General features: G+C 39.9%; 1 protein-coding gene across 1 annotated transcript; it reads left to right on the forward strand.

Annotated features, from left to right (window-relative positions):
* The first annotated feature begins 5,438 nt into the window (after positions 1-5,438).
* FETUB (fetuin B) lies at positions 5,439-24,517 on the forward strand. The gene is made up of 7 exons (XM_036851502.1): positions 5,439-5,778; positions 6,112-6,222; positions 7,544-7,631; positions 9,714-9,883; positions 10,599-10,697; positions 22,911-22,994; positions 24,022-24,517. Exons 1-7 carry the CDS (start codon positions 5,551-5,553, stop codon positions 24,394-24,396), a joined length of 1,155 nt encoding a protein of 384 aa, XP_036707397.1. The 5' UTR covers positions 5,439-5,550; the 3' UTR covers positions 24,397-24,517.
* The last annotated feature ends 3,100 nt before the right edge of the window (positions 24,518-27,617 follow it).

Here is a 27,617-nt window from a genome sequence, read left to right on the forward strand (position 1 = left end):
TTATGGAAGGAAGAGAAGATACAAGGAGGAAAGGAGAAGAGAGAGAGAAACACAGCAACCAGCTGCAGAGATCGTCTTTAACGAGGGCAGTGCCAGCCTGACATTCTGGAGCTGTGGCTGCTGAACATTCTTCCTGAGTACACAACCCACCCTCTCAGGTCAAGACTTGATACCATTTTTTTCTACCTCCCCAGGGACCTAATCCCATGGGCTGCGCCTCTCCCAGCTGCAGCAAACAATGCCTCACCTGGCCGACCTCACCCTGTTGTAAAATCAACAATCCTCTCTCTCTGCCCTGAATCACACCATTGTCAGGAGGCTGGAGGGCGGAGGAGCCCAGGTACCCCGCCCCTTCCTGGCTCAAGGATAATCAGCCCGGTTTCTCCTAACCTGGCTCCCTTAGCTGTGACTCCGTTCGGGTGGGCTGGGAAAAGTCGCCAGCAGAGTCGCCTGGGGTCTGTGCTATGTTAGACAAGGTGAGGACCACAAGGACAGTCGCGGCTGTGACAGCAGATGTTGTCCCACGTGTCCTATGCACCAGGGCTGTACCATGCACCTTGCACTTACCTCCCCTGTGGCCGGTCCTCACTGAGGCCTCAGAACGTGGCGGTTCCCGTACCTTCCTTGGACCGGGGGAGCCTGTGCCATCGACTCAGTGGCCACACCTGATTGTTAGCGTCTTAAATGAGGCCACCTGTGCCGTAGTGTAAAACGAGTGGAAACGATCTCATTCATAAATCTTTCTATTAATGACACATTGAAATGATGATAGTTTGAATCTATTGGATTAAGTCAAATGTTAAAATTAATTTCACCTGCTTTTTTCTTTCTTTACTTTTTAAATGTGGCTACTAGGAAATTTTAAAATAAAACATGTGACTTGCGGTGTGTGTTTATGGAAACACTGGATTAGATGATCACCCTAAGCCAGAGCCAAGATTTAAACCCGGGGTTGGTGGCTCCACAGCCTTGCTCTCACGTTCCTATGCCCGAACTAAACTTCTCTGCTGATACTAAAAATCCTCCACATACGTGATGGGGACAAAACAGAAGTGTACCTGGGGTGGGGCTCCTGGGGAAAGACCAAATGTGTTCCCCTCTTTCTACCACTAGGTGCAGGTATGTGTGTGTGTAAGCCTGTGCGTGCTGGTGTTTTATGGGCAAGGAAGCTGAATGTTAGGGCACCCACAGTGTCTCAGGCCGTCTACAAAGCAAATGGCAGAGGCAGAATTTAAACCCAGGTCTATCTGACTCCAAAGACCGGCCTCCTCCCCCGGCTGCCTGTCACAGGGCTCCACACTCCACAACCTAGCAGGAGGCTGGGCCCAGGTTGTGTGAAACTGGCTTGAAACGCAGATTCCCTGGGCCCTGGTGAACAAGTTCCATCTTACCAGATCCTAGGAGGGATCTCTCCTGGAAAATGGAACCATGTCAGGTAAAGAGAAGGGCAGGCATGCCTTCAAGGCAGGGCTGAGGGCTCTCAGCGGTCGCCTGATCTACACCCGATTCACAGTTGAGGAAACTGATGTCCCTCACCCTTGGTCACACAGCTAAGGGCTGAACCAGGACATCCGAGTCAAAGTCCAGTTTCCTCTCTGGTCAGTCAGAGTTTAATCCCCCTTTAATCTATTTGCCTTTCTTCTTAGTTGCGGTGAAGGCCTTTACCCCTGCATGTCCGGTGCATTTCCTCAGGCCCCAAACTCTCTCCTCCTCTTTTGGCTTCTCTCCAGTCCTGTCTCCTCCATCCTTCCCAACCTCTTTCTGTACATCATCTGAGCCCTGTGAATGTTTGTTCCCTCGCTGGCTGTAAATCTTTGTCATACTCCAATAATTGAACGTCTGACGTCATAACCCATTTCGGTTTCATACCCATTTTCCTAGTGCTGCTCCTGGTTGAAAACAATGCCTCATGCCCATCTCTAAGGAGCTGGGATCATTAGATTTGAGTTTACAAATCAAGCCTTGAAAACTGATTGTTTGCTTGCAGAAATTAGTTAGGGGCTATATCATATTAAGCTAATTAGTCTTATTAACCCTTGATTCCAGAGAGCCTAACACAGTCCCTGTACCAAGCTTGTGGTACAAGCTTGTGGGGTTTCAAGTAGTGCTTGTGGGGTTTCAAGTAACTAACCCTCAGTCAGTGCTTGTGGGGTTTCAAGTAACTAACCCTCAGTCAGTGCTTGTGGGGTTTCAAGTAACTACCATGATTATACCTATAGCACTAGCTATCCTGGGTACCAAGTGTGGGTCTAGCCCTCCTCGTATAGAATCTCCTATGAGGCAGGCTCTGTGATTAGCCCATTTTACAGATCTGGCTATTGAGGTTTATGGTGGTTACCTGACTTTCCATGTTCATTCAGTTGGTAATTAAAAGAGTTACAATTAGGCTATTGCTGTAATATTTGCTCTGATGAAAAAGATTCTAAACTAGAAGTTTTCTATAACTGGTTCTGCCACTAATTCATTTATGATTTTTGTTAGGCACCTCCCTTCCTAAACCTCAGTTTTCTCACCTCAGAATCTGCTGGTTAGAGTCATTAAATTACCATTAAGCGTACAGTACTTTTCTGTGAGTCTGTATGCTACCACCAAGTGATCTTACAGTGACCCCCAAGAACATGGTGATTGATGAAGAAAAAACTATTTTCCCACTCAACCTTTTAATAAAAAATTTAAATTTTATCACAGTAGCTAATTACAGTAATCCTTATTAGCAACACAAATCATTATATTTAAGTTTAGTGTGAAATTAAAGTTTTAAAATAAACAGATAATATTAAATGACTTGCTTAGGTTTAGTTCACTGTTATCAGCCGTGACAACCAGACTGCGCCTTCAGTTCATGGCGGGACATTTCTTTCAAACCACTTCGGAATATCTCCACTTTCAGTAAAAAATCTTCAGACCTCGGAGCAGTTTCCTATCAAAAAACCTCACAGAGAGCTATCCTTATTTACCAGTACAGCAATTCCAAAACTGGATTTTGCAGGTTAATAATAAGTATCACAAAAATCTCTCTTATAGTCAAGTTAGTATAAGAAATTGTGATATAAATAGATTTCTTCACCTCAAAGCTTCAGAGAGCCTTTAACATGCTCACGTGTGTTCAGATTCTATGACTGTGCATCTATGGATGCAGCAGTTCCTAAACTTCTTTGAGCACAGAACACTGAGGGCGGGGGGTGGGAAGGGTGGAGAGATGGGTGAGTAATGTGCATATCTCACGGAATAGGGTTCTATAGAATACCTTCTATGGTAGCCTAGTCTAGAAGCTTCCCTTCTCTTGTGACAAGCTATTTCTGATGTGTGTATGTGTTTTCAACAGAAAGTTTTAAAAGATGTTTGTGCTTTGTACAGTTCCAGTCAGTAGTAACTTCCCAAGTGGAACCCCGAGCAGAAGCTAAAGAGAAAAGCCAGGGTCCGAACCAGTGTATTCCTGTATTTCAGCCCACCCTCCAATCATTATCTATCTCCTAACAATAGTATTAGGTTTTAGGCCTCTGAACAAGTTTGCTTCCACACAGATCCATAGAAAAAAGTGTAGAATTGGAGTATGATGCGAGAACTATTGACATGTCATTCACTTTTCTTTTTAAATTAATTAATTAATTTATTTTTGGCTGCACTGGGTCTTTGTTGCCGCTCACTGGCTTTCTCTAGTTGCGTAGAGTGGAGGCTACTCTTCGCTGCAGTGCGTGGGCTTCTCATCGAGGTGGCTTCTCTTGTTGCGGGGCACGGGCGGGCTTCAGTAGTTGCGGCACACGGGCTCAGTAGCTGTGGCTCGCGGGTTCTAGAGCACAGGCTCAGTAGTTGTGGTGCACGGGCTTAGTTGCTCCACGGCATGTGGGATCTCCCCGGACCAGGGATAGAACCCGCGTCCCCTGCATTGGCAGGCGGACTCTTAACCTCTGCTCCACCAGGGAAGTCCCTCACTCTTTTTTAATGTAAATGAAGTCCTTGTTTTAAAAAAACTAAATGAGGCTAAATAGAACACTTTTTTCAAAAGTTTTAAAAATTTATTTTTTATTGAAGTATAGTTGATTTAAAACTATATTAGTTGTGTTGGTTTCTGGATGTACAGCCAAGTGATTCAGTTATACATATGTATGCATATTCTTTTCATATCTTTTCCATTATGGTTATTACAGGATACTGAATATAGTTCCCTGTGCTCTACAGTAGGACCTTGTTGTTTTATCTATTTTATATATAGTAGTTTGTATCTGCTAATCCAAACTCCTAATTTATCCCTCCCCTCACTCCTTTCCCCTTTGGTAACCATAAGCTTGTTCTCTACGGTCGTGAGGTCTGTTTCTGTTTTTGTAAATAAGTCATTTGTGTCATATTTTAGATTTCACATATAAGCAATATCATATGATATTTGCCTTTGTCCTACTTCACTTAGTATGATAATCTCTAGGTCCATCCATGTTGCCGCAAATGGCATTATTTCATTCTTTTTTATGGCTGAGTAACATTCTATGAGATATATATATATATGTATCTCACATCTTCTTTATCCATTCATCTGTCAATGGACACTTAGATTTCTTCCATGACTTGGCTACTGTAAATAGTGCTGTTATGAACATTGGGGTACATGTATCTTTTTGAATTAAGAGTTTCCTCTGGATATATGCCCAGGAGTGAGATTGCTGGATCATATGACAACTCTATTTTTAGTTTTTTAAGGAACCTCCATACTGTTCTCCATAGTGGCTGCCCCAATTTACATTCCCACCAACAGTGTAGGAGGGTTCCCTTTTCTCCACACCCTCTCCAGCATTTATTGTTTGTAAACTTTTTAATGATGGCCATTCTGACTGGCGTGAGGTGGTATCTCATTGTGGTTTTGATTTGTATTTCTCTAATAATTAGCAACGTTGAGCATTTTTTCATGTGCCTATCAGCCATCTGTATGTATGCTAAACAAAACTGTTTCTAGCCAGATCCCAAAGTGCTTTAGGAATCTCACCCGGCCTTTATGTAGATGATAGGGGGTTAAAGCCCTTTTTCAGATATAACAAGAATGGTGATCCTGGGAGGTGGAGCATGAAGTCACTGAGCACCATTAGCACCGTGATTCTGGGCTCCAAGCTGGAGATGGAGTAAGTGTGGCCAGGACATCAGCTAGAGGCAAGGTGCTAGGGGCGATGAGAGAACGTGATAGTCTGCATATTCTGACTCAGCTGGAGCCCTGGACACAAACCAGAACTCAATCATGACCTCCGGGGAGCCTTGACCCAAGGGTTTATTTTGATTTCATGGGAAAAGGTTAGGAAACTTAAATCTGTTTACATGTACACATGAATGTGAGATTACTCAGGGATCTAAGGTTACAGATAGTGGCAAATCCCATCCAAAGTACTGACTCAGGGAAATCCACATTTAGAATTCAAGGAGATAAAATAGGACATTGTGTTTCAAACCCTGACCACTGGTTTAGATTGCAATCACAAAGCTGATCAAGTTGGCCTCAGAGCCCTATAAACAGCCCGGTCCCTGCAGCTCCGCGCATACTGACCCCTCCTGGGCCTTGCTCCCCACAGGATGAGTTTGCTCCTACCCCTGGCACTCTGCACCCTGGCCGTGTGCTGCGGGGCTGCACCTCCACCCCAGCCAGCCCCCAGCCCCTCGCCTCTCCTCTCCCTTGCCTGCAACAGCTCATATGTGCTGGATATCGCGAACCTCGTCCTGCAGGACATCAACGGGGACCGAGAGGACGGCTACGTGCTGAGCCTCAACCGAGTGAGCGATGCCCGTGAACACGAACAAGAGGTAAGTGGCAGTCCCCTCTGGGGCAGGTGTTTGCACAATCTGGGGAGGCTGGCCAGGGGACGGGAACCCAGAGACACCTGTTGGCAGGTGCTTTCCAAATCAGAAACCCTGCTGAGTACACGTTGCTCCCCTCTGCCAGGGTGCTACAGGCTCTTATTGTTATTAGAAACAAGTGCTAACGGTATCTGCTTAGAAACGTGTGTCCCGCTGTTTATAAGAAATCTTCACAAACGTCATAGCCTTTGGCTTTGCCATAAAACAGGGACCTTTTTTGCTGGTCTTTAGGGGTTTCTGCTTCATGTGGGTTGTGCATTTCTCCTCCCCTTCCCACAGGCTGGTCTGGGGTCTCTATTCTATTTCACACTGGATGTGTTAGAGACTGGCTGCCATGTGCTCAGCAGGAGGTCGTGGAAGAATTGTGGGGTGAGGCCCTTGCATAAATCGGTAAGTACTTGTGTCCAGGAGCTCGAAGGGGAAAACTAGGCGTCCTCTGTCTACAGGATGAAGATTGTTCAATGTGTGCCATCTTTAAATGTCCCTCTTTAAAATCTCTTTGGCGGGGTGCCTATGTGGTTATTCCAGTTCTACAGACAAAATAGAGTTTAATCAGAGGGGTGTCTGAGGCTCCCACTGGGGTCATGACACCAGAATTGAAAAGTTGCCCCCAAATTATTTCCTACCTCCAAGACCTTTCTGTAGGCTCTGAGCTAGTGTTTAAATTGAGAAAAAAAGATCTGAGGTGTAGTGCTCTGGAAGTGTGTCGAAGGAAAACTGTAGAGGTAATGGAGGGGGAACTTTTTAATTTGTTTTATTTTGCTTTAGTTTGTTTCACTGAACACTGATATGAGATTTGAGTCTGGGGACAAGGAGGGCTATGGTATGGGAGCTCTCAGAGGTGCCATGGAAGGATTTCCTGGAATCATAGAACCTTTAGGGAGTCAGAATTGATCCTATTAAAGATGACCATAGAAGAGGCTTGAAAATAACATAGTCAGTTTTCATTTGATTCTCAATTATCCTGAGATTATTTTCATTAATTTATATGAAATTTTATGAGTACAGGAGTGTGATATAAGTGTTTAGAAGTGAACTATTTGACCAAGATATCTTTTTCTAATCATTTAACCAAATTCGTCAAACTGCACCTACCTGGTTTTGAAAAGCAAATAGTCTATTTACCATACTGTGAATTACATTTGTTAAGGTGACACTAGCTGCTATAACACATACACTAAAAAGTGTATACTGATTGCAAAATGATAGAAGTTGATTCCCATTCACATAAAGTTCAAAATAGAAATTCTTGATCAGGAAGGGGCTTTCCTCCAGGAGTGATTTGGAGACCCAGGTACCTTCCATGTTGTGGCCCTAGACTCTGCTGCCTTCAGCTCATGGCTTCTGTGGTCACCATGCTCATCTGCATCAAGCTATGGAAAGGGAAAGAGCACGGAGGACAGATAGCACATGGGAGAGCTTTATGGGCTAGACCTGGAAGTGGTTACACATCACTTCTGCTCACCTCGCTGTGGTTAGAACTCAGTTACACACAGTCTCACCTAAGCAGGAAGGAGGCTGGGAAGAAGTCAAGCTGTGTCTCAGGAGGTTAAACTGTTTAATGATCAGTTGGCAGTTTCCCCACCCAAAACTACTAAAGTTGACCTTAAGTTTCTTGTTCTTTAAAAATGAAATGTCCAGTTTCATTCTGGGGGTATTTAAAAGTCTTAGTTCATTCCACTGCGTCATAAAATGTATTTGTTGGTTCCAGGTTTATGGTCAATGCAAAGCAATATTTTACATTAATAAGGCAAGAAGAATTTTGTATTTACCTGCTTATAATTGTACTCTTCGCCCAGGTAAGAGGTCACTTTGATTTTGTTCATTTTAATAATAGATGGAAAAAGAGCATTTAACTATACTATGGCTATAGTGTATAGGGTTTCTCCCATCCTTACTTCCTACTCATTCCAAAGCCAAGTTCTTCATATATCCAACACTTGCACCACTCTTCTTCCCACAATTAATCCTCCTAAATAACTTGCAATAGCTCTACATTGTGTCCTACATCAAATCCTAAATTTTCAGTCTGACATAAATGGCATAATCTCTTTGACTGGTCCCCAGGCTTCCTTTCTAGCTATTTCTGCCTTATTTCCTTGACTATACCAACTCTGCCCTCCATTCAACTGGATCGCTCACTATTTTCTGAACACACATCACACTTTCCAATCTCTGCATCTTGTTTGTTCTTCTCCCTCTGCTGAGAATGCCCTCCACTGATAACCTCTGCCCTTGGAACTCATAAGCATTCTTTAAAGATCATTGTCAATGCTGCTTCCTCCACCGCGTTCTCTATTCAAGAAACTCCCCCTCCCCTCAAAAAACAAACAAAAAATGATGCTTTCCTATTCTACATCCCTATACAACTTTAACCTAACCATTCATGGAGTACTGACCATGCACTGCCTTGATTTGGGGTCGTCTATCTTATATTGTGTAGAACGTTTTATCCCTTCTTCCCCTCTGCTACAACTCTCCCCCAGTTCCTGTCAAGTGTAAGGAGTCTACAATATCATTGAATAAATTAATAAATACATACATTCATTCTGGGTCTCTCTTTGAAAAGCAAGCATCCATGGCATGGGAAAATAGGATATGGCTACTCATCAAACTATTATGCACGTTTGACTCCCCTGGGAGATCTTGTTCAAGTGCAGATTCTGATTCCATAGGTCTGGGGCAGGGCCTGAGGTTCTGCATTTCTAACAAGCTCTAGGTGATAATAATGCTGTTGGTTCCTTTGAGAGACAAGGCAACAGATCTAAACCTTCCTGGTTGTGAAGATGAGACTCGCCTAAATTAGAGGACAACAATCAATAAAACGGATCAGGTCTTAAATGGAAGTCCTAGGTACCTGAGGTATGGGAGGTCAGGAAATGACATGTGGGGATGGTGCCGGGAGTGACAGCTGTGGGTGTAACATCCCCACAAAATGCCCGAATACATCCAAACAAACACACAGTTGATCAAAGCAATGTGTTTGCTTTGTCAAAACAACTTCTAGACAAGTTTCCTAGCCTGACTTTTATACAGGTTTTGCCACCCCCAGCTCCTCCCAGTCAGACATTCTAGCTGTACCATTAGTGTGATTATCCTATCCAGTCATACAGTGATTTGATCAACTTTTATTTTCCAGCTCACTTGCATTTTCTAACCAAAAAGGGTGTGCTTCCACCTTCCATATGTCATTCACTCACTCATTCATTCAGCAGGTATTTACTAAGCACCGACCATGCATTAGACCTTATGTTAGGTGTTGGCGACCAAAAGGTAAATAAAACATGACAGTGATGAAATCCCAACTCAGTCTGCTTTACAGAGGCAATAATGGTGGAAGATACTGAGCTAATTAGGAAAATGTTTTTATACCAATATACAGTTGACCCTTGAACAACATGGGTTTGAACTAACTATCATGGTCCACTCATACATGGATTTTTTTTTTGACTAAATGCATACTGTAATATTGCACTATATCCGTGGATGCAGAACTGTGGATACGGAGGGCTGAATGTAAAGTTAAACTGGAATTTTTGGCTGTGTGGAGGATCAGCACCCCTAACCGCCATGTTGTTCAAGGGTCAACTGTACTATATTATGTGTTTTTTAACTAAATCCCTAGGGTAAAAAAATTTGTGTAAGGTGAAAAAGTATTGCTTTGTTTCTTTTTAAATTATGAAAGTAATACACGCTCATTGTAGAAAACTCTGCAGAAAGCTAACTTTCTTTCTAAATAATGCTTTGCCACTCCATCCTTGACAAAGCTGAGCATTATCTTTTTTCTTTCAATCTCTGCTTCTGTTGTGATCATATGATTTATAGGATTATGTATCATTAAGGAGTTTTATTTTTAAACTTGCTCCCTTTGGCATCAACAGTTTCTCGAAGCGAGATTACCATGATGTGCCCTGACTGCCCCAGCTCCAGCCCCTATGATTTGTCACACCCCAGGTTCCTGGAAACTGCTACTGAGTCTCTTGCAAAATACAACAATAAGAGCCCCTCGAAGCAGTATTCTCTCGTCAAAATCACCAAGACTTCTAGTCAGGTGAGGCTGAAAGGCCAGTTACAACAATATGTCTCATAACTGTTGCTATCGCTATCGAGGCACTCTTTTTGATTAGAACCCCAAGAGCCTTTTCTTCATTCCCTACCTTTGGTAACCCTGATGCACACTCAATCATGTTTTAGTTTCTGAGTCATTCCATGGGATTTCCGATAGAGTTGTGTGATATGATTTTACTTCATTGCCCTGAAGGCAAGAAGGGAAATGGTCTCATAGTCTCCATGGGTTATTCTACTTAGGTTCACTATTTACTACCACATTCCCGTATCTGGTTGACCTTGGACCACTTAGCAAGTCAACTTCTATTCTGTGTTTTAAGTACAGGAGTGGATGTGGAGTTTTATGGGTTAGGGGAAATGTTCATTTGTACCTGAATTATGTTGATATCTATCATATGGAGAAAAGCTAATTTAAAAACAAATTTACATGAGGAAAAATAAGCTCACCCAGGGGAAGGTTTTTAGAGCCCATTTAAATCCTTAAGAAAGGAAGAAAGGTATGGTGATTATGTTTTCTAAATAACAAAATCATAATACATGGTTTGATCATGGTGGGGATTACAGAGACAAAAAAGAGACCTGTGTTGACAACGACTCTGGGAATGTATGGTCTCTGTAAATATAATGTTGCTAAACCTGAGTCATTTCTCCAATTGAGAAGGTTTGATTTTTATTTCTCACCTCTTGTCTCCTGCCAGTGGGTGTTTGGCCCTGCCTACTTTGTGGAATATTTAATCAAAGAGTCATGTACCAAGTCCCAGGCTAGCAGCTGTGCACTTCAGCCCCCTAGCTCTGTGGTGAGTATTGTTGAATGTCTTCATAATTTAAGCTTTGTGCTCACAGATCATCTATATATATTTATTGAGCATAAATTATACATGAAGTGTTGTAATGCATGAGACATTTTTCTTCCCCTTAAGGAGCAACTGACTAGTTAGAGATGGCCCAGATGCAATAATATTTAATTGTAAATGCAGTTTTCATCAGCAATGTGATGCCTTTGCAAAAAATGATCATAGGAGGCTATAAAAATATAGACAAATCTCCTCAGTGGTTGGTGGTAGTCCTGCTTTTATTCAAACAGACCCAGTTACATTTGGAATACAGCATGGTGTTCCATTCCTTGGACCACTCTTTAAGAAGGACAAAGTGAAACAAGGCTTCTTTCAAAGAATGCAGCCAAGATGGGGAGGGTGCCCTGAAACCATCTGAAGCACACCTAGTAGGAATGTCAATTGGCAAAATGTATTGTAGCACAATTAGGCAAAATGCAAGCTTTTTTTTACCCCCTATTCACTTAGTTATAATAAAACTTTATTAAGATATAATTCACACACCATAAAATTCACCCTTTTAAGGTGTACAAGTCAGTGTTTTTTAGTCTATTCATAGAGTTGTGCTGTCATCACCACTATCTAATTTTAGAATATTTTCATCAGTCCAAAAAGAAACTCCACATCCATTAGCAGTCATTCCCCTTGCCCTCTCACCCACACCCCTGGAAGCCACTAATCTACTTACTGACTCTATGACTACATTTTTTGAATATTTTATATAATGGAATCACACTGTATGTGGCCTTTTGTGTCTGGCTTCTTTCACTTAGCAAAATGTTTTCAAGGGTTATCCTTGTTCAGCATTGATGTATCAGTGCTTCATTCCTTTTAATGGCCAAATAATATTTCATTGCATGGATATACCATGTATTGTTTATCCATTCAACAGTTGATTGATATTTGAGTTGTTTCCTCATTTGAGATGTTATGAATAGTACTACTATGAACATCTGTGTATAAGTTTTTTCCTTTTGGCTTGCGGGATCTTAGTTCCCCAACCAAGGGTTGAACCTAGGCCCATGGCAGTGAAAGCACCGAGTCCTAACCACTGGACAGCCAAAGAATTCCCTGTGTATAAGTTTTTATGTATACATATGTTTTCATTTCTTTTGAGTATATACCTTGGAGTGGGACTGCTGGGTCATATGAGAATTCTATGTTTAACCTTTTAACTAACTGCAAACTGTTTTCCAAAGTGATGGCACCAGTTTCATAATCCCATCAGCAACATGTGAGGGTTTCAATTTCTTCATGTTTTTGCCAATGTTTATTATTATTGTCTGTCTTTTTTATTATAGCTATCTTACTGAGTATGAAGTAGTCTCTCATTCTGGTTATATTTGAATTTTCCTAATGGTTAATGATTGAGTATCTTTTAATGTGCTTTTGGCCATTTGTATGTATTTTTTGGAGGAATGTCTATTCAAATCCTTTGTCATTTAAAACTTAGATTATTTATCTTTTTATTGTTGAATTGTAAGAATTATTTACGTATTCTGGACATAATCCCCTTATCAGATATATGATTTTCAAATATTTTCTCCCTTCTCTGTTTTGTCTATTCATTTTCTTGATGATGTTCTTTGAAGTACAAAAGTTTTTAATTTTAATGAAATCTTCTTTATATTTTTTCTTTTGTTGAATGTGCTTTTTGTGTCATATCTAAGAATCCATTGCCTAATCCAAGATCACTAAGATTTACTCCACTGTATTCCTCTAAGGGTTTTATAGTTTTAGCTTTAGGTCTCTGACCCTTTTTTTTTGGCCATGCTGCATGGCACGTGGGATCTTAGTTGCATATGGGATCTTAGTTCCCCGAACAGGGATTGAATCCGTGTTCCTGCATTGGAAGCACAGAGTCTTATCCACTGGACAGCCAGAGAAGTCCCCTCTGACCCATTTTTGAGTTAATTTTTGTATATGATATGAGGTAGGAGGTTCAACTTCATTCTTCTGCTTGTGGATCTCCAGTTGTCCCAGCACCATTTGTTGAAAAAACTATTATTTTCCCTATTTAATTGTATTGACATACTTTTTGAAGATCAACTGACTATAAATGTAAGGGCTTTTTTTTAATTTTTGAATTTTATTTCATTTTATTTTTTTATACAGCAGGTTCTTATTAGTCATCAGTTTTATACATATCAGTGTATACATGTCAATCCCAATCGCCCAATTCATCACACCCCCAACCCCACCCCCCACGGCTTTCCCCCCTTGGTGTCCATATGTTTGTTCTCTACATCTGTGTCTCAATTTCTGCCCTGCAAACCAGTTCATCTGTACCATTTTTCTAGGTTCCACATATATGCGTTAATATACGATATTTGTTTTTCTCTTTCTGACTTACTTCATTCTGTATGACAATCTCTAGATCCATCCACGTCTCAATAAATGACCCAATTTCATTCCTTTTTATGGCTGAGTAATATTCCATTGTATATATGTACCACAACTTCTTTATCCATTCGCCTGTCGATGGGCATTTAGGTTGCTTCCGTGACCTGGCTATTGTAAATGGTGCTGAAATGAACATTGGGGTGCATGTGTCTTTTTGAATTATGGTTTTCTCTGGGTATATGCCCAGTAGTGGGATTGATGGATCATATGGTAATTCTATTTTTAGTTTTTTACGGAACCTCCATACTGTTCTCCATAGTGGCTGTATCAATTTACATTCCCACCAATAGTGCAAGAGGGTTCCCTTTTCTCCACACCCTCTCCAGCATTTGTTGTTTGTAGATTTTTTGATGATGGCCATTCTGACCCATGTGAGGTGATACCTCATTGTAGTTTTGATTTGCATTTCTCTAATAATTAGTGATGTTGAGCAGCTTTTCACATGCTTCTTGGCCATCTGTATGTCTTCTTTGGAGACATGTCTTTTTAGGTCTTCTGCCCGTTTTTGGATTGGGTTGTTTGTTTTTTTAATATTGAGCTGCATGAGCTGTTTATATATTTTGGAGATTAATCCTTTGTCCATTGATTCGTTTGCAAATATTTTCTCCCATTCTGAGGGTTGTCTTTTCGTCCTGTTTATAGTTTCCTTTGCTGTGCAAAAGCTTTTAAGTTTCATTAGGTTCCATTTGATTATTTTTGTTTTTATTTCCATTACTCTAGGAGGTGGATCAAAAAAGATCTTGCTGTGATTTATGTCAAAGAGTGTTCTTCCTATGTTTTCCTCTAAGAGTTTTATAGTGTCCGGTCTTACATTTAGGTCTCTAAACCATTTTGAGTTTACTTTTGTGTATGGTGTTAGGGAGTGTTCTAATTTCATTCTTTTACATGTAGCTGTCCAGTTTTCCCAGCACCACTTATTGAAGAGACTGTCTTTTCTCCATTGTATATCCTTGCCTCCTTTGTCATAGATTAGCTGACCATAGGTGCATGGGTTTATCTCTGGGCTTTCTATCTTGTTCCATTGATCTATGTTTCTGTTTTTGTGCCAGTACCATATTGTCTTGATTACTGTAGCTTTGTAGTATAGTCTGAAGTCAGGGAGTCTGATTCCTCCAGTTCCGTTTTTTTCTCTCAAGACTGCTTTGGCTATTCGGGGTCTTTTGTGTCTCCATACAAATTCTAAGATTTTTTGTTCTAGTTCTGTAAAAAATGTCATTGGTAATTTGATAGGGATTGCATTGAATCTGTAGATTGCTTTGGGTAGTATAGTCATTTTCACAATATTGATTCTTCCAATCCAAGAACATGGTATATCTCTCCATATGTTTGTATCATCTTTAATTTCTTTCATCAGTGTCTTATAGTTTTCTGCCTAGGTAGGAAACTTTTGTCTTTTGTCTCCCTAGGTAGGTTTATCCCGAGGTATTTTATTCTTTTTGTTGCAATGGTAAATGGGAGTGTTTCCTTAATTTCTCTTTCAGATTTTTCGTCATTAATATATAGGAATGCAAGAGATTTCTGTGCATTAGTTTTGTATCCTGCAACTTTACCAAATTCATTGATTAGCTCTAGTAGTTTTCTGGTGGCATCCTTAGGCTTCTCTATGTATAGTATCATGTCATCTGCAAACAGTGACAGTTTTACTTCTTCTTTTTAATTTGTATTCCTTTTATTTCGCTTTATTCTCTTATTGCCATGGCTAGGACTTCCAAAACTATGTTGAATAATAGTGGTGAGAGTGGACATCCTTGTCTTGTTCCTGATTTTAGAGGAAATGCTTTCAGTTTTTCACCATTGAGAATGATGTTTGCTGTGGGTTTGTCGTATATGGCCTTTATTATGTTGAGTTAGGTTCCCTCTATGCCCACTTTCTGGAGAGTTTTTATCATAAATGGGTGTTGAATTTTGTCAAAAGCTTTTCCTGCATCTATTGAGATGATCATATGGTTTTTATTCATCAATTTGTTAATATGGTGTATCACATTGATTGATTTGCGTATATTGAAGGGTTCTTGCATCCCTGGGATAAATCCCACTTGATCATGGTGTATGATCCTTTTACTGTGTTGTTGGATTCTGTTTGCTAGTATTTTGTTGAAGATTTTTGCATCTATATTTATCAGTGATATTGGTCTGTAATTTTCTTTTTTTGTATTATCTTTGTCTGGTTTTGGTATCAGGGTGATGGAGGCCTCATAGAATGAGTTTGGGAGTGTTCCTTCCTCTGAGATTCTTTGGAAGAGTTTGAGAAGGATGGGTCTTAGCTCTTCTCTAAATGTTTGATAGAATTCACCTGTGAGGCCATCTGGTCCTGGACTTTTGTTTGTTGGAAGATTTTTAATCACAGTTTCAATTTCATTACTTGTGATTGGTCTGTTCATATTTTCTATTTCTTCCTGGTTCAGTCTTGGAAGGTTATACCTTTCTAAGAATGTGTCTATTTCTTCCAGGTTGTCCATTTTATTGGCATAGAGTTGCTTGTAGTAGTCTCTTAGGATGCTTTGTATTTCTGTGGTGTCTGTTGTAACTTCTCTTTTTTCATTTTTAATTTTATTGATTTGAGTCCTCTCCCTCTTTTTCTTGATGAGTCTGGCTAATGGTTTATCAATTTTGTTTATCTTCTCAAAGAACCAGCTTTTAGTGTTATTGATCTTTGCAATTGTTTTCTTTGTTTCTATTTCATTTATTTCCGCTCTGATCTTTATGATTTCTTTCCTTCTGCTAACTTTGGGATTTGTTTGTTCTTCTTTCTCTAGTTCCTTTAGGTGTAAGGTTAGATTGTTTATTTGAGATTTTTCTTGTTTCTTGAGGTAGGCTTGTAGAGCTATAAACTTCCCTCTTAGAACTGCTTTTGCTGCATCTCATAGGTTTTGGATTCTCGTGTTTTCATTGTCATTTGTCTCTAGGTATTTTTTGATTTCCTCTTTGATTTCTTCAGTGATCTCTTAGTTATTTAGTAATGTATTGTTTATCCTCCATGTGTTTGTGTTTTTTACATTTTTTCCCCTGTAATTCATTTCTAATCTCATAGTGTTGAGGTCAGAAGAGATGCTTGATATGATTTCAATTTTCTTAAATTTACTGAGGCTTGATTTGTGACCCACGATGTGATCTATCCTGGAGAATGTTCCATGCGCAATTGAGAAGAAAGTGTAATCTGCTGTTTTTGGATGGAATGTCCTATAAATATCAATTAAATCTATCTCGTCTATTGTGTCATTTAAAGCTTCTGATCCCTTATTTATTTTCATTTTGGATGATCTGTCCATTGGTGTAAGTGAGGTGTTAAAGTCCCCCACTATTATTGTGTTACTGTCGATTTTCTCTTTTATAGCTGTTAGCAGTTGCCTTATGTATTGAGGTGCTCCTATGTTGGGTGCATATATGTTTATAATTGTTATATCATCTTCTTGGATTGATCCCTTGATCGTTATGTAGTGTCCTTCCTTGTCTCTTGTAACATTCTTTATTTTAAGGTCTATTTTATCTGATATGAGTATTGCTACTCCAGCTTTCTTTTGATTTCCATTTGCATGGAATATCTTTTTCCATCCCCTCACTTTCAGTCTGTATGTGTCCCTAGGTCTGAAGTGGGTCTCTTGTAGACAGTATATATATGGGTCTTATTTTTGATTCCATTCAGCAAGCTTGTGTCTTTTGGTTGGAGCATTCAATCCATTCACGTTTAAGGTAATTATCAATATGTATGTTCCTATGACCATTTTCTTAATTGTTTTGGGTTTGTTTTTGTAGGTCCTTTTCTTCTCTTGTTTTTCCCACTTAGAGAAGTTCCTTTAGCATTTGTTGTAGAGCTGGTTTGGTGGTGCTGAATTCTCTTAGCTTTTGCTTGTCTGGAAAGCTTTTGATTTCTCCATCGAATCTGAATGAGATCCTTGCTGAGTAGAGTAATCTTGGTTATAGGTTCTTCCCTTTCATCACTTTAAGTATATCATGCCACTCCCTTCTGGCTTGTAGAGTTTCTGCTGAGAAATCAGCTGTTAACCTTATGGGAGTTCCCTTGTATGTTATTTGTCGTTTTTCCCTTGCTGCTTTCAATAATTTTTCTTTGTCTTTATTTTTTGCCAATTTGATTATTATGTGTCTTGGTGTGTTTCTCCTTGGGTTTATCCTGTATGGGACTCTCTGCGCTTCCTGGACTTGGGTGGCTCTTTCCTTTCCCATATTAGGGAAATTTTTGACTATAATGTCTTCAAATATTTTCTCAGGTCCTTTCTCTCTCTCTTCTCCTTCTGGGACCCCTATAATGTGAATGTTGTTACGTTTAATGTTGTCCCAAAGGTCTCTTAGTCTGTTTTCATTTCTTTTCATTCTTTTTTCTTTATTCTGTTCCGCAGCAGTGAATTCCACCATTGTGTCTTCCAGGTCACTCATCTGTTCTTCTGCCTCAGTTATTCTGCTATTGATTCCTTCTAGTGTAGTTTTCATTTCAGTTATTGTATTTTTCATGTCTGTTTGTTTGTTCTTTAATTCTTCTAGGTCTTTGTTAAACACTTCTTGCATCTTCTCCATCTTTGCCTCCATTCTTCTTCCGAGGTCCTGGGTCATCTTCACTATCATTATTCTGATTTCTTTTTCTGGAAGGTTGCCTATCTCCACTTCATTTAGTTGCTTTTCTGGGGTTTTATCTTGTTCCTTCATCTGGTACATAGTCCTCTGCCTTTTCATCTTGTCTATCTTTCTGTGAATGTGGTTTTTGTTCCACAGGCTGCAGGATTGTAGTTCTTCTTGCTTCTGCTGTCTGCTCTGTCTGTGAGGGTTTATTTTTGTACCTTCAATTTTATTCCATTGATCTGCATATCTATTCTTATACCAGTACCACACTATCTCCAATATTATAGTTTTGTAGTAAATTTTGAGTTGAGAAGTCTGAGCTCTCCTATTTTGTTTTTCCTATTTAAGATTGTTTTGGGTATCTTGGATTCTTTGCATTTTCATAATAAATCAACTTTAGAATCAGCCTGTCAGTTTCTATCTTTAAAAAGCAGGAAATCTTGTCCCCGCTGGCAGGCCGCCACCCGCGTCCCCCGGGGTGTGGCGTGGCGCGCCCCGCTGTGCGTCGGGACTGGGGTCCGGTGTGGAGAGCCCTTTGTCCTGGGACACGGGGTGCGGCCGGAAAGGCGGCCGCCCCCTCGCCTGTCACGCACCGCACGTTCGTGGGGAACCTGGTGTTAAACCATTCGTAGACGACCTGCTTCTGGGTCGGGGTTTCGTACATAGCAGAGCAGCTCCCTCGCTGCGATCTATTGAAAATCAGCCCTCGACACAAGGGTTTGTATAATAAAAAAAAGAAAAGAAAAGAAAAGAAAAAAATAAAAAAAAAGAGAACAAGAAAGAAACAATAATAAAAAAAAAAAAAGAAAAAAAAAAGCAGGAAATCTGATAGGGATTTCATTGAATCTGTAGACCAATATATATAGTAAGTACTGTCATCTTAAAAATAGTAATTCTTCCAGCCTATGGATATGTGATCTCTTTCCATTTGTTTAGGACTCATTTAATTTTTTTCAACAATGTTTTGTAGTCTTCAGTGTCCAAAACTTTCACTTTTTTGTATAGCTAAGTATTTTATTCTCTTTGATGCTGATATAATGTATTTGTCTTATCAATCTTATTTTTGGATTGTTCATTGCAAATATATAGAAGTATAATTGATTTTGTTATTTTGATCTTGTATCCTGTAACCTTGCTGAACTCGTTTTTATAGTTCTAATCGTTTTCTGGTAGAGTCCTTAGGATTTTTTGTATACAAGATCATGTCTTCTACAAATAATTTTACTTCTTCCTTTCCAATCTAAATGACTTTTAATTCTTACCTAATTTTCTTGACTAGAACTTCCAGTACAATGCTGAATAGTGATGGGGAGAGCAGACATCCTTATCTTATTCCTGATTTTAGGAGGAAATCATTCAGTATTTCATCATTTAATATCATGGTAACTGTAGGCTTTTTATAGCTGCTTTTTTAATCAAGTTGAGAAAGTTCTCATCTAGTCCTACTAGTTTGTTGAACGCTTTTGTCAAAAAACAGTGTTCGAGTTTGTCTCATGCCTTTTCTGTGTTAATGAGATAATCGTTTGGTTTTCTTTTTCTCCTTTAATCTATTAGTATTGTACATAACAATGATTTTTGTATATTAAAACAGACTTGTGCTTTGGGGATGAATCACAGTTGATCATGGTGTATAAACCCTTTTATATGTTTCTGAATTCAGGGTTTTTAAAATTTTTATTTATTTATTTTTGGCTGTGTTGGGTCTTTGTTGCTGCGTGCGGGCTTTCTCCAGCTGCAGTGAGTGGGGGATACTCTTTGTTGCGTTGCACGGGCTTCTCATTGCGGTGGCTTCTCTTCTTGTGAAGCATGGGCTCTAGGCACGTGGGCTTCAGTAGTTGTGGCTTGTGGGCTCTAGAGAGCAGGCTCAGTAGTTGTGGTGCACGGGCTTAGTTGCTTCGCAGCATGTGGGATCTTCCCAGACCAGGGCTTGAACCCATGTCCCCTGCATTGGCAGGTGGATTCTTAACCACTCTGCCACCAGGGAATTCCTGAATTCAGTTCACCAGTGGTTGTTTTTTTCTTTTAAAGATTTTTAATCTCTTATTTATAAGAGACATTGGTCTGTGGTTTTTCTGTGTCGTATCTGCCTGATTTTCATATGAGTTTAATATTGGCTTCATAGAATGAATTGGGAAATTTTCCCTCCTCTTCTATTTTATTTTGGAAGAATCTGTGAAAGATTCATGTTCATTCTTCTTTAAATATTTGGTAGAATTCCCCAGTGAAGCCATCTGGGCCTGAGCTTTTCTTTGTGGGAAGAGTATTTGATTAATAATTCAATCTCTTTACTTGTTGTAAGTCTATTCAGGTTTTATATTTCTTATTGAGTAAGGTTTGGTAGTTCATATCTTCCTAGGAATTTGTCCATTTCATCTAAGTTATCCAGTTTTCCAGCGTACAATTGTTCATAGTATTCCATTTTTATTTCTGAAAGATTAGAAGTGATGTACCCTATTTAATTCCAATTTTAGTAGCTTGAGTCATTTTTTTCTTAGTCTATCTAAAGCTTTGCCAATTTTATTAAGTTTTTCAAAAAGAATCAACTTTCAGTTTCATTTATTTTCTTTGTTCTTTTTTTATTATCTAGTTCATTTATTTCCTATCTACTCTTTATTGTAACCTTCTTTTTGCTTGCTTTTGGCTTAGTTTACTTTTCTTTTTCTAGCTTTTTAAGGTAGAAGTTTAGGTTACTGATTTACAATCTTTATTCTCTTTTAACATAAGCATTTACATCTACAGATTTCCTTCTAAGCAACGATTGAGCTGCATCTCACAAGTTATACATGTTGTTTTTGTTTCCATTCATCTCCAAATATTTTCTAATTTTCCTTGTGATTTCTTCTTTGGCCAATTGGTTATTTAATAGTGTTATTTAATATCCACATATTTGTGAAAATTCCAATTTCCTTCTGTTATTCATGTCTAATTTTATCCCATTGTGGTTGGGGAATGTACTCTGTGTGATCTCAATTCTTTTAAATGTATTGAAGCTTGTTTAACACAAGGTATATCCTAGAGAAAGTTCCATGTACACTTGAGAAGAATGTGTATTCTGCTGTTGTTAGGTAAAGCATTCTGTAATTGTCTGTTAGGTTTAATTTGTTTATAGTGTTGTTCAAGACTTCTGTTTCTTTGTTGATGTTCTGCATACTTGTTTTATCCATTATTGAAAATGAGGTTTCCAACTATTATTGTTGAATTATCTATGTCTTGCTTGAATTCTGTCAGGTTTTGCTTATGTACCTTGGGGCTCTATTATTAGGAGCATTATATTTATAGTGTTGTGTCTTTCTAATAAATTGAGACTTTTATCATTATAAAGTGTTTTTCCTTGTCTCTAATAACAATTTTTGTCTTAAAGTAAATTTTGTCTGATATTTGTATAGCCATTCCCAGCTCTTTTTTGTTACTGTTTGCATTGTAAATTTTTTTTCATCTTTTAATTTTCAACCCATGTGTGTCTTTGAATCTGAACTATGTCTCTCAAAAGTCTTTCATAACCAGTCAATTGAATATTAAGGAATAATTGGGAAAATGTCTTCATCATCTTCTGTGGAATCTCCCTTTCTCACTTCTCAAGGCCATCTTGGGCAGATCACATAGCTTTCTGGTCATATTCAGTAATAAGAACAATTTCACTTAGATTATTAAGATTCACTTTCAGGTATTAAAAATTCCTTTTAGTCAATTCTGAATCAAAACTTCTATCTCATATCCAATTCAAAGCTTTTTCCTCCCTGTAGCTCAAGCCTGACCTAGAGCTTAGGACTTGCTGTGAGGAAGGAGTCAAGTTCTGTCCTTTCACTCTTTCTCCCCCTCCTGCAATCATTTATTTAACTGTGGCTCTTCCAAGTTCTGAGAAGAATGAGAGAGGATTAGAGAAAAGAGTTTAAAGTCTTTTACATAACTGGACCTACAGTTGTAATTTTCTCTTGGTCTACACTGGCCCTCTGTTTACACTTGAAAAAAATGCATACTCTATGACTCTAAAATTTCTCTTCTAGGAATTTACCCTAAGGATATGTGAAAAGGTATAGCTTCAATGTTTAAACATAAAACAATTAGATTCAATCCAGCTTCTAACAAAAGAGAACTTGTTAAATAACACAGAGGAATATTAGGTAGCCATTATAAAGAAAATCATAGAAAACTATTCAGTGTCATAGACGGATTTTCACTATATATTGTTAAATGACAAAAGAGAGTTATAAAATATTATGAAGAGTATAATTCTATTTTTCTAGAAGAAAAGTTATGTATGCATAGGAAGAAATGTTAGAAGAAAAGAAATCAAATCACTGCAGGAAACGGGTACCTTTCATGTAGTTACAGGTCTTTTTATTTTCTATTTGTTTATCCATATTCTAAATAACTGTTTATTACATTTCTAATAAGAAAACAAACTTATTTTATTTTTAAATAAAGAAAAGTTTAAGGAGATGAGAGTAGTCTTGTCTGAGAAGCAAAAACTCAGGTGGGGGCTTCCCTGGTGGCGCAGTGGTTGAGAATCCGCCTGCCAATGCAGGGGACACGGGTTCGAGCCCTGGTCTGGGAGGATCCCACATGCCGCGGAGCAACTGGGCCCGTGAGCCACAACTACTGAGCCTGCGCGTCTGGAGCCTGTGCTCCACAACAAGAGAGGCCGTGATAGTGAGAGGCCCGCGCACCGCGATGAAGAGTGGCCCCCGCTTGCCTCAACTAGAGAAAGCCCTCGCACAGAAACGAAGACCCAACACAGCCAAAAATAAATAAATAAATAAATAAATAAATAAATAAATAATTATTTAAAAAAAAAAAAAAAAAAAAAAAAAACTCAGGTGGAACATACATAAAGAGCTGCTATATGAGAGATGAAAACAAGTTTTCTAGTTGACCCAAGGGTAGAAGTGTGGCCAAGAGATAGACCCAGATTTCTGTGTCTGTTCTATAGACACAGATTTCTGCTCAATACAAAGAATTTTCTAATAGAGTTTGTTCCTCAAGAAATCCTGAGTTTCTCTCATCGGAGGCAATTTAGCCTAGTTTGGGTGATTATTTGGTAGGGATGAGCTAAAGAATTGTCTCAGAGCCTACCTATTACATGGTAGGAGCATGAAAGTGTTGATTGGCTGTGTGTCTATGTAATCAGAAAACAAGTTGATTTCCATTTATGATCATTGATAATCTTAATACACATGTGACATTGTATTTTCCTTTTTTTAGCCTGTTGGTATTTGCCACGGTTCTCTTAGTGAACAAGACTCAGAAAAGTCAGTCTCTGTGACTTGTGACTTCTTTAAATCACAGGTATTTTTTAGTCTAATTGTTTGTCTTTCTGTAAATAAAAGAGCAGATTATTTTAGTTGCCCCTACCCTACCCTCTCCTTTTATTTTCCTAAAATCCATGATCACCACTTTATTCAGGGTGTCCTAAGGCCACATCCACAGGGTAGCTAAAAGAAAGACCTGTCACCCTTTCTTTTAGTTACAACATGGTCCCTATAGCATAAGTAAGACCCCTTTAGCTTGAGTGGCTCAGGCCTCTGAGATATTAAATTCAGTGTCCCAAAGACTCTTACCCTGAACCATAGGTAGAAGTTGTTTCCATGGAAATACTGAATCCTTTTTCAGAAGTATTTATTGAGCACTTACCATAAGGCAGCCTGGTGTAGTTGAGAGGGTGGTTGAGACAGGCCACCCGGGTTCCAGTCCTGTTCTGCCACCTACAAGTTGTGTGAACATGGACAATTTCCTACCTCTCTGAGTCTTGGTTGCCTCATCTATGGAATTGGATTGCAATACCTACCTCCTTCAGATCCCCATGAGAAACAGGTCAGAGGATCTGGTTGAAGGGCACTGCCCTGGGCCTGGCACAGAATAAACAATCAATAAAGGTGGTTTCTGCTGCCACTACTAGGAGTGGGGAGACACCTTACTAGGGACTTTGAACAAGCCATCTTACCTCTCTGGATCATTGTTCAGCTCTGAAATTTGTGAAGCCTACAGTCAAGCTTCTAAAGGTTTGGTTCCCCCTGACCCTTATCTGTTTTGCTTTTTAACCATTTATTTATTTAAAATTTTTTTTTGGTCATGCGGCTTGTGGGATCTTAGGACCCCACCTAGGGGTTGAACCCCAGCCCATGACAGTGAAAGCCTGGAGTCTTAACTACTAGATGCCAGGGAATTTCCCTTAAGCCCTTTAATCAGAGGCCCATATAGCTAGTCTCCCTTTGAAAATTCCATCAGAAAGGCACAGAACAGCATAACCTAGTACCAGGCATGGCAGGGATTTTCTTGGAGGACATTCTCTTATTTGAAAGCATTCTTATTTCAGGATCCCACCCCTAGAGGTGAAAACTCTACTGTTGACCAGAGACCTGTGAACCTCTCCAAGGTGGAAGAGCCCCAGCAGAAAAACACAGCTCCCACCAACCCATCCGTCAAAGCTGTGCCCAAAGGATCTGTCCAGTACCTTCCTGACTTGGATAACAAGCCTAAAGGTTCCCAGGGAACAGGCCCTGTTGAGGCCTTCCCTGTGCAGCTGGATCTAGCCACAGATCCCCAAGGAGAACCACTGGATGTCTCCTTCCTCTTCCTGGAGCCTATGGAGGAGAAGCTGGTTGTCCTGCCTTTTCCCTCAAAAGAACAACGTTCTGCTGAGTGCCCAGGACCAGCTCAAGAGGACAACCCTCTTATTCTCCCACCTTGAGAACCACGTAGAGGATTCTGGGGGACATACTGCCCTGCAGGAGATAAGAGGTGTTGGGAAAAGGGGGACAGAGAAACAGTTCAAACATAGAGAAGGCTAATAAAATATGTCTTTTTGACTCCTCTTGGTCTCATCATGTTGCCCGGAAATGGACATAAGATTTAACTGTTCACGTGCACACTGGGCTGCATCCCTCCTAAACCATCCAAGGCCCCATGCCATGGATAGATGCCTCTCATATCTTCTGCCTCTCTCTTTGTAATGACTTCTTACTTTTAGCTAATTGTTTCTGATGTAGGGCCTTACTTAAGAATGTCCTCATCTGTCTGAGGTTAACCTAAAACAAATAGACTGAAGATATTTCTCCAGCAAACATGGGTTTATTCAGGATCAGCAGAGGATTGTGATTTGGGGTCTGCAACTGTGGAGAGCCACATGCAAGTCCCCAAACAGCAAGCGAACGAGAAGGCCTTCATGGAGAGGAAAAGGAAGTTGGAAGGGCCATACTAAACAAAAAGTCCGTGGCTTTTCATTGGCTGAGTCCTTGCCAGGAAAGAAACGTCTTTCTTCTTCCTATAGGACTGTACTATGGTCACAGGTGAGAGCTCTCCCTTCTGGTCTCCCAACTCTATGAATTGAGGTTTCTGTTTATTAATTTTTTACATTTCTCCCCTTTTAATCAAGATCTTTCTCTGAAAGCATCACTGATCAAGAGTTGGGTATTCTTGTTTCAATGGCTTTTTGTCATTCAGTGTCAGGAAGGACCTTCCCTGGGTGTAGTGTCTCAAATCAAAGGGAAAGTACGAAGATTAGAAACCTATTAAGGTCACATTTAAATGACAAGAGGGGTAGGAGGGAGAACTCTCAGGCCATTTTTATCTAAAGTTCATATGTTATCAAGATCCTAGACATTGGAGATCATCTGGAGCATTATATAATCAAAATTTTGGCAACAAGCTTCCAACAGGCCTGTTCTGGATGTCCTGAGAAAGCTGTCTCATCAGCTGTCATCTGCTTCATTTCTGGGAAATCTTTACTTTCAGGTCACCAGATGATGGGCAGGTCCAGTTAGGGTTTGGCACTTTCTTTATGTGTGTCACGTGAATCCAAGAGTCTATTCCTTGGAGTTTGGTGGCACAAGAGCTGGCTAGCAGTACCTGATAGAGGCCTTTCCATGAGGTTGAAGGAGAGTTCTTCTGGAGAAGTCTTTTCAAAATAGATAAAATCTCCAGGTTGCAAGGTGTGATGCTTAAGGTCTTTTTCTCCCGAGGGCACACCGTGAAAAGATTACTTTACCAAAACATGGTTATTTTTAATAGAAACAATTAGGGCCTTTGCAACATTGGAATAGTTCTCCTTTATCAGTCGTGGGTCAAAAGAAGCAGGAGCCAAGTTCATTGGGTGCCCCGTGACCATCACAAAGGGTGAGAGTTTATGAGTTCCAAAATAGGCAGATCTGAGATTTAGAGGGACCAATAGAAATGATCTTGGTCACGGTAGTTGGAGGGCCTCTACAGATTTTTCCCATTGAGTCTTCATGATGTTGTCAAACCAGAGGATTGAGGGTGGTGAGCCCAATGAAAGTGTTGTAAAAGCGACCAAACAGCACATATTTGTCGAAATACCTGGCAAATAAAATGTGTTCCTTGATCATTATGAAGTTTGAGAGGAGTTCCCCAGACAGGGAGAATCTTTTCCAGGAGGACTTTAGCTACAGAAGAGGCAGTAGTCTGTCTGCAAAGGAAGGCTTCAGTTTGGTGTGAAAACATACAGACCATGACTGAAATATATTTATATCCATTAGATGGAGAAGTTGCATGAAATCCATTTGCCAGGCCTTGAACTGTCCATCTGGCAGTTTAAAATGTCTGGGAACGATACAAACAGGCTTCCCTGGGTTGCACTTTGGACAAGTGGGACAAGTGAGGTAGGCACTTTTTTCGACCTTATTAATGTTTTCCCACCAATATTGGTTCATGAAGTCTCTCATTTTGTCAGGAGACCAATGGTTTAATGCACATACAGTGGTAAGGAGTGGGAATTTTAGAATCTCTGGTAGGACTGTGTTGTTATTTGGTCCAAACCAGAGCTTTCTCTTTTTATAAAATCAACAATTGCCGAAAATCTTGTTTTTCTGAGCGCAGTTTTAGGGCCTCTCCAGCCAGTTTTTCTAAATTAGCATTTGGGGAAATATCCCTTTGGACCATGACAGAGGTTTGGCTACTGTTGGTCCCTTTAAGGGCAGCATTGCTTGCAGAAATCTCAGCAAGGTAAATTTCCCTTACTTTCCAGAGAGTCCAGTTTAGAATGCCCCGGGATCTTAATAATAGCTAAAGCAGCAGGTTAAAGTATTTCATTTAATAATTCCCAAATGTAGGGGCCATTCTTAAATTTTATTTCCATGGAAGTAAGGAAGACACATTTTCCCCACAACTCTCTAAAATCATGAGCTACTCTGAAAGCATATCTACTACCAGTATGAATATTGGCAGTTTTGTCCTTGGCTAAAGGGCAAGCCTGTGTAAGAGCGTATAATTCAGCCTGTTGAGCCAAAGTAGCCATAGGTAAAGATGCTGCCTCAATACCATCAAAAGGAGTTGTAATGGTATACCCAGCCCAATATCTGCCATTGTCGCCTTTAAATACAGCCCATTGTTGAACCATGAGAAATTAGCGTTACCCAATGGAATTTCCTACAGATCGTGAGGTGGTTGGTCAGCGTTAAGCAGTTAAGCAGTTGTGAGGGACTTCATCAGTGACAGAGGGGAGAAGAGTAGCCAGGTTAAGGTTATTACAACGTAAAAGAGTTTTGCAAGTAACAGTTAACAAAAGGACTTCATAAGAGGTGAGGTGACTGGCTGAGAAATGTTGAGTGTGATAAGAGTTCAGGAAGCTTCTGCTGCATGAGGTACAAAAATGGTTAAAGGGGATCCCACGATGATTTTCTCAGTAGTCTTAACCAAAAGGGCAGTAGCCGTAATAGCTCTAAGGCAAGGGGGTATCCCTGTGCCACAGAATCCAGTTGCTGGCTATAATACCCTGCGAGTTTATCATGACCCCTGTGTTTTTGGTGAGTACCCCAAGGCATTCCCTTCCTCTTCGTATATAGAAAGGAAAAAGGGAATCTGATAATTGGGATGCCCAAAGTCAGGTGAGAGTTCATCAAACTCTTCTTTAAGGCCTTGAAGGCTGTGTCATCCAGTTCTTCCCATAAAATTGAA

Source organism: Balaenoptera musculus, chromosome 4, assembly GCF_009873245.2.
Source record: "Balaenoptera musculus isolate JJ_BM4_2016_0621 chromosome 4, mBalMus1.pri.v3, whole genome shotgun sequence".
Lineage (NCBI taxonomy): Eukaryota > Metazoa > Chordata > Mammalia > Artiodactyla > Balaenopteridae > Balaenoptera > Balaenoptera musculus.